Genomic DNA, 14,443 nt, shown 5'->3' on the forward strand with positions numbered 1-14,443 from the left:
ACCCGTTTCTGCTGATATCCTTATAATATGAAGATTTCTTTAGTGATGTGGTAACAATCCTGTGATAAATAAGAAAAAGTGCCAGTCTCTAGAATAAATAGTCCCCATGGGTTGTTGGGCTCGAGAGGATGATGTGCTGTCTTCTGGTAACTTCCCTTTTTTTCTCAAAGTACCTTTGCTTGCTTCCTTTATCAGCTTTTCAGAGTTTCCTAGACATTCCCAGTGCAGCTTCTGTGATGTCAATCCCCAGAGGAAGTCAAGTCCAGACGAGGTTCTCCAGTTTTATGAGAAAGGGGCTGCTGGAGGGTGCCGTCCCCAACAGAGAAGGACTGGCCTAAGGATGATGAAGATGATTATGTCTTCGCAGAGTGGGTCAGGAGGTGGATTCCCTGCCACAGCCTTATCGCATGATCAACAGATGGTGAACCTTCTGTTTGACAAATGTTGGGAAGTTATCCAGGAGAGGGATGCACTGAGGGACGTTGAGTTCACCGGACCCAGCCCACAACCTACCCTCCACTTGTAGAAAGCAAGGTATGGAGCAGCTGACCAGGAGTTCTGTTTCCCAGTTGAGGTTAATAAATGAAAATACCTGATCCAGGGAAGGAACTCCTACAGTGAACCTACTCATTAAGATGTGCATTTTGGGGCGCTGGGTGGCTCAGTTGGTTAAGCGACTGCCTTCGGCTCAGGTCATGATCCTGGGTCCCGGGATCGAGTCCCGCATCGGGCTCCTTGCTCAGCGGGGAGTCTGCTTCTCCCTCTGACCCTCCCCCCTCTCATGCTCTCTCTCTCTCTCATTCTCTCTCAAATAAAAAAATAAAATCTTTAAAAAAAAAAGATAGGTGCATTTTTGAAAGATTACTAGGCATGCTGATGTTGATTAAAATGGATCTAGTAATTACCTGGGAGGAATGGGTGTTCTGATTAGTTGAAGATTATGCAGAAAGTCTTTTTATTCTGTTGTTATTTAAAAATATTTCTGAATATATTAATCACTCTCTTGCTTGATGGTTGAGAATCTGCCAGTGTCTCAGCTATAGCTCTTTCCACAGCATTCTAGATGAAAAAAGTACAGGGAATGGGGCCACTTGTCCACTCATCACAGGGCTTGTGGTTATGGTTAGCGTTGTAAATGTGTACTTATTCTCAACTTACTTGTTTGCTCTGGCTCCTTTCTCCTAAAAGTAGAATGCTATGACTTTCTTGATTTTGGGGCAAGATATTTAGATGGGTTCTGTTTGGGGGTGATATTATATCTAGGAAGGGCCCACATGCTCTTTGAAAAGTTAGCTCATATCTTGCAGCTGGTGGCAGCTGAAAATAATTCCTTTTCTCTTTGTTTTTGTTTTCCCAGCTCAACAAAATGCCAAATTGTATGGCGATTTCCCAAGACTATGTCTTTTTTGGAGGAGCCAAAGGATTCTCCATCTATAATCTGTACAATGCTAAACGAATATATATTTGGGAGAAACTTAAAGTTGATGTCACTTCCATCTGGACCACAGATTTGGGGAATGAAATACTTATTGCTCCTGTGGATGAAACGGGTACATGTTCTTCCTCTTTTTTTTTTAGCTGAATTTATAGTTATCTGTAGACTGTTCAGTTTAATCTCCTTTCCAGGTATGGGTGGGGCCAGACCTGGAGAGTTCTCCTTGGTCATGTAGTATTAACTAACAACCACAGAACAGGATGATGTGCCAAGCACTAGTCTAACATTGCACATAGGTTAGCCCATCTAACCTTCACAATGGCCCTAGGAGGTAAGTACAATTTCTTATCCCTGTTTTTCAAAGAAGCAACCAAGGCATTGAGGTTAAATAACTTACTTGAGGTAATGTAGAAGGTGAGTGGCGCAGGCAGGATGCCAACCAGCCAATGTGGACCCAGAGTTCACACCCTTTGGGCACTCAGAAATCCTACTGCTCATATAAACCAGGGATTTTTCTTCCCCTCAGCCTGAGGATGAAACAGGGCCTCATGGGGATGATAGTACACAGAACCATAGACAGTGTCATGGAGGACAGTGTTTCTGCAGGAGAGTGACCTGACCAGATTGGCATTTTAGGAAGGACACTATGGTAGGAGCAAGTCAAAATGAGAGGCAGAGATATGGTTGTTTAGTTAGTTCACTTGTCCAGGGATGCAATTCTGTACTATCTCCAAATAAACTTTATCTTCTGTGAAAGAAAGAAAAGAAAGAAGGAAGGAAGGAAGGAAGGAAGGAAAGAAAAGAAAGAAAGAAAGAAAGAAAGAAAGAAGAAAGAAAAAGAAAGAAAGAAAGAAGAAGAAAGAAAGAAAGAAAGAAAAGAAAGAAAGAAAGAAAGAAAGAAAGAAAGAAATAAGAAAGAAAGAAAGAAAAAGAAAGAAAGAAGAAAGAAAAAGAAAGAAGAGAGAAAGGAAGGAAGAAGGAGGAAGGGAGGCGAAGAAGAACTGTTGCTTTCATCAAGGAGAGAAATTATGAAAGTCTGAACCGACGCACAAGCTGTTAAAATGAAAGGAAAAATCATACTATGGTTGTGTAAGATGCTATCACTGGGGAAGTTAGGTAAGGGATATATGGGAACTCTTGGTACTATTGTCGAAACTTTTCTATAAGTTTGAGCATACACTGCATTGAGGCTAGAGGGGGAAATTTGATACTCAAGAGGAGTTTGGTCTAAAGATAGGAGTGTATTTTATCACTGCATTACATCTGCTTGGTTTCACGTCTGTGTGATCCTCAGTGTAATGCATGTGAAGGTGGAGACTGCCTTGGTTGTCCCTGGCATGTTTGTGGTCATGGAGCAGCTATCCCTCGGATGTTTATTGGATTGAGCTAGATCTTCACCCACAGTGGGCCCTTTGCCTTTGCCTTTCTGGATTACGGGTGTTGGGCAAGTTAGGAGTGTCTCACAGCGGGCTTCAGGCAAGAGGATGGGCCACGGTCGGCAGAGAGGACCTGGGAGGGGGAACAGCCTGAACATGTCAAGTCAGGGGTGGAGGAAGCCAGGAAGACTGAGTCAGCAGGTGCCACGGAGAGGCCAGGAGGAGGCTTAAGAATCCGTGAGCACACATCGCTCGGCATCGGGAAATCCAAATCAAAACCTCCATCAGATCCCACCTCACACCAGTCAGAATGGCTAAAATTAACAAGTCAGGAAACGACAGATGTTGGCAGGGACGCGGAGAAAGGGGAACCCTCCTACACTGTTGGTGGGAATGCAAGCTGGTGCAACCACTCTGGAAAACAGTATGGAGGTTCCTCAAACAGTTGAAAATAGAGCTACCATACGATCCAGCAATTGCACTACTGGGTATTTACCCCAAAGATACAAATGTAGGGATCCGAAGGGTACGTGCACCCCAATGTTTATAGCAGCAATGTCCACAATAGCCAAACTGTGGAAAGAGCCAAGATGTCCATCGACAGATGAATGGATGAAGAAGATGTGGTATATATACACAATGGAATATTATGCAGCCATCAAAAGGAATGAGAGCTTGCCATTTGCAATGACGTGGATGGAACTGGAGGGTGTTATGCTGAGTGAAATAAGTCAATCAGAGAAAGACATGTACCATATGACCTCACTGATATGAGGAATTCTTAATCTCAGGAAACAAACTGAGGGTTGCTGGAGTGGTGGCAGGTGGGAGGGATGGGGTGGCTGGGTGATAGACATTGGGGAGGGTATGTGCTATGGGAAGCGCTGTGAATTGTGCAAGACTGTTGAATCACAGATCTGTACTTCTGAAACAAATAATGCAACATATGTTAAGAGAAAAGAAAAAGAAGAAGAAGATAGCAGAGAGGGAAGAATGAAGGGGAGTAAATCGGAGGGGGAGACGAACCATGAGAGACGATGGACTCTGAAAAACAAACTGAAGGTTCTAGAGGGAGGGGGTGGGGGGATGGGTTAGCCTGGTGATGGGTATTAAAGAGGGCACGTTCTGCGTGGAGCACTGGGTGTTATGAACAAACAATGAATCATGGAACACTACATCAAAAACAAATGATGTAATTATGGTGATTAACATAACAATAAAAAATTTAAAAAAATTCGTGAGCACAAGATGATAATTCAGAAAGTCAGATACAAAATTCCAGTCTTCTTTGATTCATTTGTCTCTCTTACATTCTCTGTTTCAGGTATTGCTAGACTGTTTTATTTCTATAAGGATGGGCTTTTCCTAATCAAAGCCATCAATGAAGTGGTAAGTTCCTGTTCTTTCTTTTTCCAGAGCTGGGCCAAAGGCTGTAGCAAATGAAGTTTACTTTTACTATGGAGGTGACGACAGCTGTCCTAGAGTAGAAAGAGACTCTCTGGACAGAGAGCCTCCTCTAAAATATCCAGTTTAAAGATCCCCCACCAGCTGAGGGTACATGCTGAATGCTTTGGATTTATTTACCCTGTTGTCGGGAGAAGAAAGTCACTAAGGAACTCCAGTCCAGACTGAGCACCAGACCAAATATTCAGCAACTATTTACAAGTCCCTAAATTTTCCAGGCTGCTTCACATCCTATTCCCTTGCCTGTGCTGTTCCCTCTGCTCAGAGTGCTCCCCTTGCCTCCCTACCTACTATGTGTGCCTCTTAAATTTCCCTCATTCCCTTACATTTCCTTTAAGACCAGCTCAGATATCTCCTTCTCTGAGATACTTTCCCTGAGATGCCCAAAAGGACCTGTTGTCTCCCTCCTCTGTCCACCCCCATACAGAACAGAATCTCTATCATAGTGTTTTCTCCACCCTCCATACTTAGTTGTTTGTATGACTACTTATTCTCTTGGATGTAACCATCCTGGGCAGGGGACATGTCGTATTCACCCACGTATCCCTTGTTCCTAGCACACTGCCTGTATACTGTGGGGTCTCGGAAAGTGTTTTGTGAATTGATGAGTCCAAAAGGAGAGAGAGAGAGAGAGGGATTGCTCAGAGTAGATTTTTTAATTGCAGTTTAACTTGTAAAAAATACCACTGATGGGTATCAAGCAAGTCAGTGTGGAAAAGAAAGTATTTTCAACAAATGATGCTGGAATGCTAGATTAACAAGTAGGGGGGAGATGAACCTCCACCCTACTTTGCACCATATATGAGAAATAATTTGAGATGGATTATAGGTCTAAATGTAAAGGCTAAAAACATTATCCTTTTTGAAGAAAACACAGGAAAATATTTTAGCTACCTTGGGGAAGGCAAAGATTTCTTAGGACATGGAAAGCACTAAATATAAAAGAAAAAATTGATATTGGACTTCATCAAAGTTAAAAATTTCTTATTCTCATACCATACACAAAAATTACCTTGAAGTGGGTCACATGTCTATCTGTAAAATCTAAAATCATAAAACCTCTAGAAGAAAACATGGGAGGAAGTCTTGCGACCTTGGGATTGGCAAAGAGTTTCTAGCTGCAACATCAAAAGCACAACCCATACAATAAAAAGTGATAAGTTGGATTTCATCAAAATCAAGAACTTCTGTAGATGACACTAGTAAAGAATAAAAAGACAAGCAGTGGACTGGGAGAAAATATTTGTAAATCACCTATCTGATAAATGACTTGTATCCAGAACATGCGATGAACTCTCAAAAACGCAAACTAAAAATAAGGCAATAAACAACCCAGTTTTCAAAATGGGCAAGGGTTTGAGAAGAAAAGGCAGTTCACCAAAGAAGATATATGGAAAGTAAATAAGATGCTCAGCATCCTTAGTCATTAGGAAAATGCAAGTCAAAATCACAGTGAGCTCCACTACACAGGCATTAGAATGCCTCACATTAAAAAGAATGACCGTAACCAGCGTTGGCAGAGATACAGAACAGCCAGAACTCTGATACACTGCTGGTGGTAAAGTACAATGGTACAATCATTTGGGCAGGGTTTTTTTTTATTTTTTATTTTTTAAATTTTTTTAGGTAATGTCTACACCCAACGTGGGGCTCAAACTCACAACCCTGATATCAAGAGTTGCACACTCAGGGGCGCCTGGGTGGCTCAGTCGTTAAGCGGCTGCCTTCGGCTCAGGTCATGATCCCAGAGTCCTGGGATCGAGCCCCGCATCGAGCCCCGCATCGAGCCCCGCATCGAGCCCCGCATCGAGCCCCGCATCGAGCCCCGCATCGAGCCCCGCATCGAGCCCCGCATCGGGCTCCCTGCTCCGCGGGAAGCCTGCTCCTCCCTCTCCCACTCCCCCTGCTTGTGTTCCTTCTCTCATTGTGTCTCTCTCTGTCAAATAAATAAAATCTTTTTTAAAAAAAAAAAGAGTTGCACACTCATCCAACTAAGCCAGCCAGGTACCCCTTTGGCAGGTTTTTTTTTTTTTTTTTAAGATTTTATTTATTTATTTGACAGAGAGAGACACAGCAAGAGAGGGAACACAAGCAGGGGGAGTGGGAGAGGGAGAAGCAGGCTTCCCGCGGAGCAGGGAGCCCGACGCAGGGCTCGATCCCAGCACCCTGGGATCATGACCTGAGCCGAAGGCAGCCACTTAACGACTGAGCCACCCAGGCGCCCCTTTTTGGCAGTTTTTTAAAAATGTTAAACATGCACCTACCATACGATCCGGGCGTTCCACCCCTTGATATTTACACAGAACTGAGAGCATATCTCCATACAAACACATGTACGTGAATGTTTATAAGCAGCTGCATGTATCATAGATAAAAACCGGAAGCCACCCAAATCTCCATCAGCAGGTGAGTGGATAAGCAAATTGTGGTATACCCACACAATGGAATGAACTATTAGTGCACGTAACAACATGGATACATCTTAAAATAATTATGCTGAGTGAAAGAAGTCAGACACAAAAAGAGTACACACCATATGATTCTTTTTTTTTAATTCAATATTATTTTATTTTTCCAGATTTTGTGAGGTTAGTGATATTTGCCAGCCTTTACATTTGTAAGTTGTTGTCATATACCTTCTCATTCTTTTTTTTAAGTTTTTTATTGTTATGCTAATCACCATACATTACATCATTAGTTCTTGATGTAGTGTTCCATGATTCATTGTTTGTGCATAACACCCAGTGCTCCACGCAGTACGTGCCCTCTTTAATACCCATCACCAGGCTAACCCATCCCCCCAACCCCCTTCCCCTCCAGAACCCTCAGTTTGTTTTTCAGAGTCCATCGTCTCTCATAGTTCGTCTCCCCCTCCGATTTACTCCCCTTCATTCTTCCCCTCCTGCTATCTTCTTCTTTTTTTTTTCTTAACATATATTGCATTATTTGTTTCAGAGGTACAGATCTGTGATTCAACAGTCTTGCACAATTCACAGCGCTCACCATAGCACATACCCTCCGCAATGTCTATCACCCAGCCACCGCATCCCTCCCACCCCCAACCACTCCAGCAACCCTCAGTTTCTTTCCTGAGATTAAGAATTCCTCATATCAGTGAGGTCATGTGATACATGTCTTTCTCTGATTGACTTATTTCACTCAGCATAACACCCTCCAGTTCCATCCACGTCGTTGCAAATGGCAAGCTCTCATTCCTTCTGATGGCTGCATAATATTCCATTGTGTATATATACCACATCTTCTTTATCCATTCATCTGTCGATGGACATCTTGGCTCTTTCCACAGTTTGGCTATTGTGGACCACACCATATGATTCTATTTATATAAAATTCTAGAAAATACAGACTAATGTAGTCACAGAGAACATCAGTTTTTGCCTGGGGTAGGGTGGGAGGAAGTTGAAGGGGATGATTACCAAGGGCAGGAGGAAACTTTTGGGCGTGATGGATATGTTCATGGTCCTGTGGGGATGGTTTCAAGGGGTATACATATGTCAAAACATCAAATTGTACACTTTAAGCATGTGTAGTTGGTATATGTTATTAGGGATATAGTAATTTTTAAAAAATTAAAACTTCTCATCAAAAGATGTTATTAGAGTTCACTCTGTAGCAGGAGCTGACTGGAGCCTGAGGGCCTTGAGTGGCCCCACCGGTGCTGGTCAGTGACCCTTACACCCCAGGAGGAGCCTCACACCCCAGGAGGAGCCGCAGCCGATACCAGAGTGACCACAATCCTGAGCAGTGGGGCAGAGACCCAGCAGGGACCTCCACAATGGCCCCGCCCACACTGCCATGCCCCCACCCACGCCACCTGCCGCAGTGCAGGGAGCTGTGGCACCTGCTGGTGGGGACAAGGAGGTCATGGCAACAGAGGTTTAGGGACCAGTCAGATGGTTCCATGTGCAGAACAGACATGGTTTCATTAGCAGCAAGGACACCAAGCAGAATGTACTTGCATAGCCGACTGCCATAAAGAGTAACCCCAAGAAGGGACTTTTCGGTATAGGAGATAGAGAGATGGAAGAGTTTGATGTTGTTGGAGAAGAAAGTGTGCAGAGGCAGTAGGCCTTACAGGCCCTGGTGGAGTTCAGTGCAAGGCAGTTAATCCGCAGCAGAAGAGAACCACTGTGAACACCGTCCATGTCTAGGGCCATGGAATGACCAGTAGAATTCCAGACTCGTGAGAGTAAGGAAAGGAATGAGGGGTCAGAGAATGCCCCTGAAGGTCAGGCCCCACAGCATTGGGCCCAGCACAGGCGACAGTCCCCACCTGCATGTGGGTGGAGACCCTGCGGAAGCCCATCACACCACACCAACCCTCCTGTGCAGAAGGGATGGAGCGGGTTGACAAGCAGGGTGCAGAAGCAGGTAGATGGGGAGAGAATAATGTTAAGATAAGCAGTGAGAGAATCTGTATCAGGGGATGGGCCCTTCTCACTGAAGACAGCCTACAGAGGACAGCAATGAATAGGAGAAGGAAAATCAAGGAGATGAGACCCAAGATCAGCAGCCACCTCAACCCCTCCACTTCTACTGCTGATATAAATGCCCGGAAAACCTAGGCCATAAGATGGCAAAGGGACAAAAGCAGCTGAGAATTCAGATGAGACTACACGGCTCCTGAGGCTGAGCAGGGCAGGGCTGAGCAAATGCAGGCTTACCACCTGTACCATCATGCACTTCAGTCAGCCAACAAGGAGCGATCTCGAAAAATAAACTATCTGGACTACACCAAAATAAAAGGATTTTGCGCAGCAAAGGAAACCATCAACAAAATGACAAGGCAAACTACAGAATGGGAGAAGATATTTGCAAAGGACCTATCTGATAAAGTTAGTATCCAAAATATATAAAGAACTTTTACAACTCAACACCCAAAAAATAAATAATCCAATTAAAAAATGGACAGAAGATATGAACAGACATTTCTTCAAAGAAGACATGCAGATGGCCAACAGACTCATGAAGATGCTTAACATCACTCATCATCAGGGAAATCCAAATGAAAAAACCACAATGAGATCTTACCTTGCACCTGTCAGAATGCCTAGAATCAAAGACAAGAAATAACAAGAATTGGCAAGGATGTGGAGAAAAGGAACCCTTGTGCACTGTTGGTGGGAATGTAAATCAGTGCAGTCACTGTGGAAAACAGTATGGAAATTCCTCAAAAAATTAAAAATAGAAATACCACATGATCCAGTAACTGCACTCCTGGGAATTTACCCAAAGAAAACGAAACACTAATTTGAAAAGATATATGCACCTCGGTGTTTACTGCAGCATTACTTAAAATAGCCGAATTATGGAAGGACCCAAGTGTCCACTGATAGATGAACGGATACAGAAGATGTGGTATATGCAGACACAATAGAAATATTACTCAGCCACAAAAAAGAATGAGATCTTGCCATTTGCAACATGGATGGATCTAGAGGGTATAATTCCAAGTGAAATAAGTCAGACAGAGAACGACAAAAGCATATGATTTCACTCTTATATGGAATCTCAGAAACAAAACAAATGAACAGAGAAAAAAAGAAACAGACTCTTAAATACAGAAAACAAATTGGTGGTTGCCAGAGGGGCGGGGTGGGGGGTGGAGATGGGAGGGTGGGTGAAATTGACACTCTGGCGGTAAGAAGTGAAAACAAGACTGGCGCTGAAGACCTTAAGTGCTTGTTTTTCTACCGTTGACCAGACAGCTAAAACTAGTGGCATTATCTGCAGCATCTGGTTTTTATTTTTACTTAAAGATATCTCTTTTTGGTAATACCAAATGGGTTTTTCAAAAAGTCTGGTTTTTCTTGATACACCCTTAAAGGTTTTTAAATTGTTTCATATCTAGCCAAGTTGAGATTTTTATTTTTATTTATTTATTTTTTTTGGAGAGAGAGAGAGAAAGAGAGAGCAAGCCTGGGGTGGTGGGGGAGAGGCAAAGAGAGGGGAGAGAGAATCCCATGCAGGCTCCATGCCCAGCGTGGAGCCAGATTCGAGGCTTGATCTCACCACCTGAGCCAAAATCAAAAGTTGGACTCTCGAGCAACTGAGCCACCCAGGTGCCCCTGGCCAAGTTGAGATTTTAAGCACCTCATTTTTAATTTGTAATAAAACATTACAACTTGATTTTTTTTTCAAAAACAGTCAACAAAATGCAAACACCTATTAACAAAGGTCTTAATAACAATTATCTTCATTATTATAAAGATACAATTAAGAAAATGAAAAAGCAAGCCACGGACAACCATGAACATTGAGTCTCTCACCTGGCCTGAAATTTGAGCAGATTTCATACTAGGGTTACAGTCAGTCTCTTCTTGCTATGGACTGAATGTTTGCATCCCCACAGAATTCAGGTTGAAAATCCTATCCCCAGTGGGATGGTATTAGGAGGTGGGGCCTTTGGGAAGCGTTTAGGTCATGAAGGCAGAGCCTTCATAAATGGGATGAGTGCCCCTTAGATGAGGCCCAAGAGAGCTCCTTCAACCCTTCCACCATGAGAGGGCACCCTGAGAAGGTGGCAGGCAGGAAGTCTACAAACCAGCAAACGGGCTCTCCCCAGGCACTGAATCGGCCAGATTCTTGAAATCTGGAAATCTTGGCTTTTCAGCCTCCAGGACTGTGAGAGATAAAGATTTATTGTTTATGAGCCAGCCAGTCTATGGTATTTTGTTATAGCAGCCTGAACAGACGAAGACACTGTTGCAGTCCAGCTAGAGCCTTTCCCCAACACCTGACCGGTTTTCAGTGTCGTATAGAACTGAGTTCGACTCATTTTGAACAACTGAGTGCTGGCGTAGGTCTTTAGAGTTTGCAGAGATGACCAGGAGAACAGATAGTATGTAATCACCACAATCATCAGGAGTATTTAAGAAACCAGGAAATATGTCCAAAACCTTTAGGCAGGAAATCGAAATTCCACGTCTTTATATACGATCTTGTCCAACTGCTGTACAAAAATGGGAAGTATGAAGCAGTTTGAGGCATCTTTTCATGTCTCAAGCTCTAAGAGGATTTATGTTCCCTGGTGCGACCCACAAAAGACCCTGAAACACATTCCTCTCCGTCGTCAGGCTGAGCTTACTCCATCAGCCCTTCTCTTCTTTTCAGGATGATGCCAGCAAGCAAACCACCTGTATAAAGATGGAGATCTCTCAAGGAGGGGACTTCGCAGCTTTCCTCCTACAAGGCAAGATTAACCGAAGGCTGATAAGAAGGTTCAGATTTGTAGTCTCTTCCAGATAACCACCTTTTTTCAAACCTTTTATTTAGAAACAATTGACAGGAGAGTTGTAAAGATAGGTACAGGGTTCCCCTGGACCCTTCACCCAGCTTTTCCAATACCAACATTTAACATGACCACGGTACATTTGTCAAAATCAAGCAATGACATTGGTATAATACTATTAACTACAGGTGGTGGGATTTTTTTTTTCAGATTTTGCCCATTTTCCACTACTATTTTTGTTCCAAGGCTCAACCCAGGATATCATATTCTATTTAGTCATCATGTCTTCTTAGTCTACTCCGATCTGTGACAATTTCTCGGTCTTTCTTTGTTTTCATGACCTTGACACCTTTGAAGAATACCGGTCAGATATTTTGTACCATGTCGCCCAATTTCAGTTTGCCTGCTGTGTTTCTCATGATTCAACCAGGGTTACGGATTTGGGGGAGATGCCACAGAGGTGTCGTTGTATATTGGGGGTATGTGCTAGCAACATCACCTAGTTAATTGGTGTCTGCCAGATTCCTCTACTGTTAAGATACTGCTTTTCCCTTCCCATCCTGTGTTAGAAGCAAGTCACTACGTCCGGGTCACACTCAAGGGCAGAGGATTTAAGCATCCCTTCCTGGAGGCAGGAGAATCAAAGAATGTGGGGGCATATGTTGAAAGCACCACAGTAACTGATAAAGATTTGGGGGGAGATACTTTGAGACTATGCATATATCCCTTTTCCCCTTAAAGTATAACCCACCAATCTATCATTCATCCTTGGATCTTACCTGCTGTCATTATTACTGAGGTGATAGAACATCTTTTACTCTTTTATTCAAGTGACTGTTAGCGTGAGTTTTAACTTTTAAATATTTAGACATAACTGTATATGCACCTCTATATTCTTGCCACAGGCCCCTAAAATGTTAAGTGCTTATATACTTTATAATGCTTTAGGCATCAAAGGAAGCTTTTATACTTTGTCATATTTCCTAGGCCCCAACAAAGTACCACAAACCAGGTGGTTTAAAACAAAAGATATTTATTCTCTCCCAGGACTGGAGGCTAGAAGCCTGAAGTCCAGATGTCCAGATGTCCAGATGATTACGTGTTAAAGGAAACACTTAGCCAGAGCCCCAAACCAAGGGGAAGTAACCCTTCCCAGGTTGACAGGTATTGGGTGTAGAAGCTGAACGTGTTTCTGTGACAAGTTAAAGCCCCACAACCACGTCCATGGGTGGTCATTTCCTCAAATATCAGAAGGACGCTCCGGAGGGATCTCTCCCAATTCTAGCCCTCAGCCGTACCCATTATAGAGTTACGGACTCTATAATACCGCCTTCCTCCCCTGACAGGAAAAGCTGTATGACAAAATGTCGGTGTAACTTACCACTTGGAACCTAGAAAACATGGGGACCGGGCAGAGCAGACAGCTTGGTTCAAAACTGTGATATCAGTGCTGTGAGTGTGAGGAGCCTGGTTTCCTTCAGAGGGCGGTGGCCTGAGGACTGGCAGCGACCCACTGCAGGACCGTGTCTCCTTCCGTTTGCCCAAGTGGCTGTTACAAGGGTCCCTGCTGGTCCCTGTGCCGGGGGTTCTGAGAAGACAGGCCGTTCCTCATAGGAATCTTGTGGCCTGCTCACAGTTGCTCAATGGCTCCTTGGTTTCCCAATGCAGGGGCCGGAGATACTTGGCTGGATGTGTATAAATTGCCCAAGGAGTCTTGGCTCAAGGAAGTGGAGCACCCCCAACCTGCTCTAAATCCGAAGAAAAAAGTCAGACAGCCACAACTGGTAGGAAACAGTCCCTGTTTTCCACGGATGTTTCTCCCTCCCCTTGACGCACATCTAGCCTAAATCCTCCTTGGGATTTCAGGACGAATGGGGCCTTATGGAGGCTGTAAGAGAGGACTGCAGGCACACTGGCCCATGGCTCCAAAATCGATTTGCTTTGGTTAAAATAATATATTAAAAAGTAGAAGTGTCCTCAGTAGTGGGAGCCCCACTCTCTCTTGCCTGAGAGTTGCCTCTCCACCAAGACCACTCCCAGGCATTTCTCTGGGAGAACGGTCTTTTGTCCTGATTCCTGCCTCATTGGTAATTTTTTCCCCCATCTGGACTGAAATAACCCTTTCATGCCTCCCTGAATTTCCCAGATTATGGTATAAACTGGTTGTTCTCAATATATAGGAATACATTTGTTCTTCATACTATTTTTACAAAGTAGGAGCTCTACCATTTCAGTTTATTTTTTTATTTTTAAAATTTTTAAAAAGTCATCTCTATGCCCAACATAGGGCTTGAACTCACGACCCCGAGATCAAGAGTCGCACACTCCACGGACGACTGAGCCTGCCAGGCACCCCCATTTCAGTTTAGTTACATGTGATCCCTGGGCCTTGTGCTCTGTCTTTAAAATATAGTTCCTCAGTAAATACTATTTTGAAACTTAATTTGCTTATCTATCCAATGTGCACCTGTTATTTTTTAGCCAACAACAATTATTAATTGGGTGTGCCTTTAAAATGCACTGTATCAGGTGCTAAAGAATTGTGAAATTATTAATACAGGAGAGCGAGACAGACTCACATTCACTGCTGAGCTCACTGAGTGGCTTCAAAGAAGGGCCTTTTCTCCCCAGTGAATGTCTTCAAAGTGGGGTGTAGTCCTGATCCCTGAAGAGTCACCAGCCCAGAGATCTTCCTCCTCTAAACTCTTACAGAATTTATTTCTTATACCCCTTTTTTGGCACTTCCCATATACTACCTTGATTTTTAGTTATCCTTTTGTTCACGGAAGTTTTTTTTTAGTTAACTAGATGCTAAATTTCTGGATTGTTAAGAACGTATCTCCTGCTTCTTATGAACCAACACCACAGCATCATACTCAATGCCCCATAGGTAGATTTTTTTGAGGGCTTGATTTA

General features: G+C 43.5%; 1 protein-coding gene across 1 annotated transcript in view; it reads left to right on the forward strand.

The window, feature by feature from the left end:
• Positions 1-236: 236 nt before the first annotated feature.
• The window catches only part of WDR93 (WD repeat domain 93), a 44,057-nt gene continuing 29,850 nt past the window's right edge, over positions 237-14,443 (forward strand). Inside the window, 9 exon segments of the mRNA XM_035728152.1 lie at positions 237-305; positions 307-367; positions 370-414; positions 417-485; positions 488-534; positions 1,358-1,550; positions 4,136-4,200; positions 11,410-11,488; positions 13,196-13,311. Of these exon segments, the coding sequence (XP_035584045.1) occupies positions 237-305; positions 307-367; positions 370-414; positions 417-485; positions 488-534; positions 1,358-1,550; positions 4,136-4,200; positions 11,410-11,488; positions 13,196-13,311 (744 nt within the window).

The sequence above is a fragment of the Zalophus californianus genome, chromosome 6 (assembly GCF_009762305.2).
Source record: "Zalophus californianus isolate mZalCal1 chromosome 6, mZalCal1.pri.v2, whole genome shotgun sequence".
Lineage (NCBI taxonomy): Eukaryota > Metazoa > Chordata > Mammalia > Carnivora > Otariidae > Zalophus > Zalophus californianus.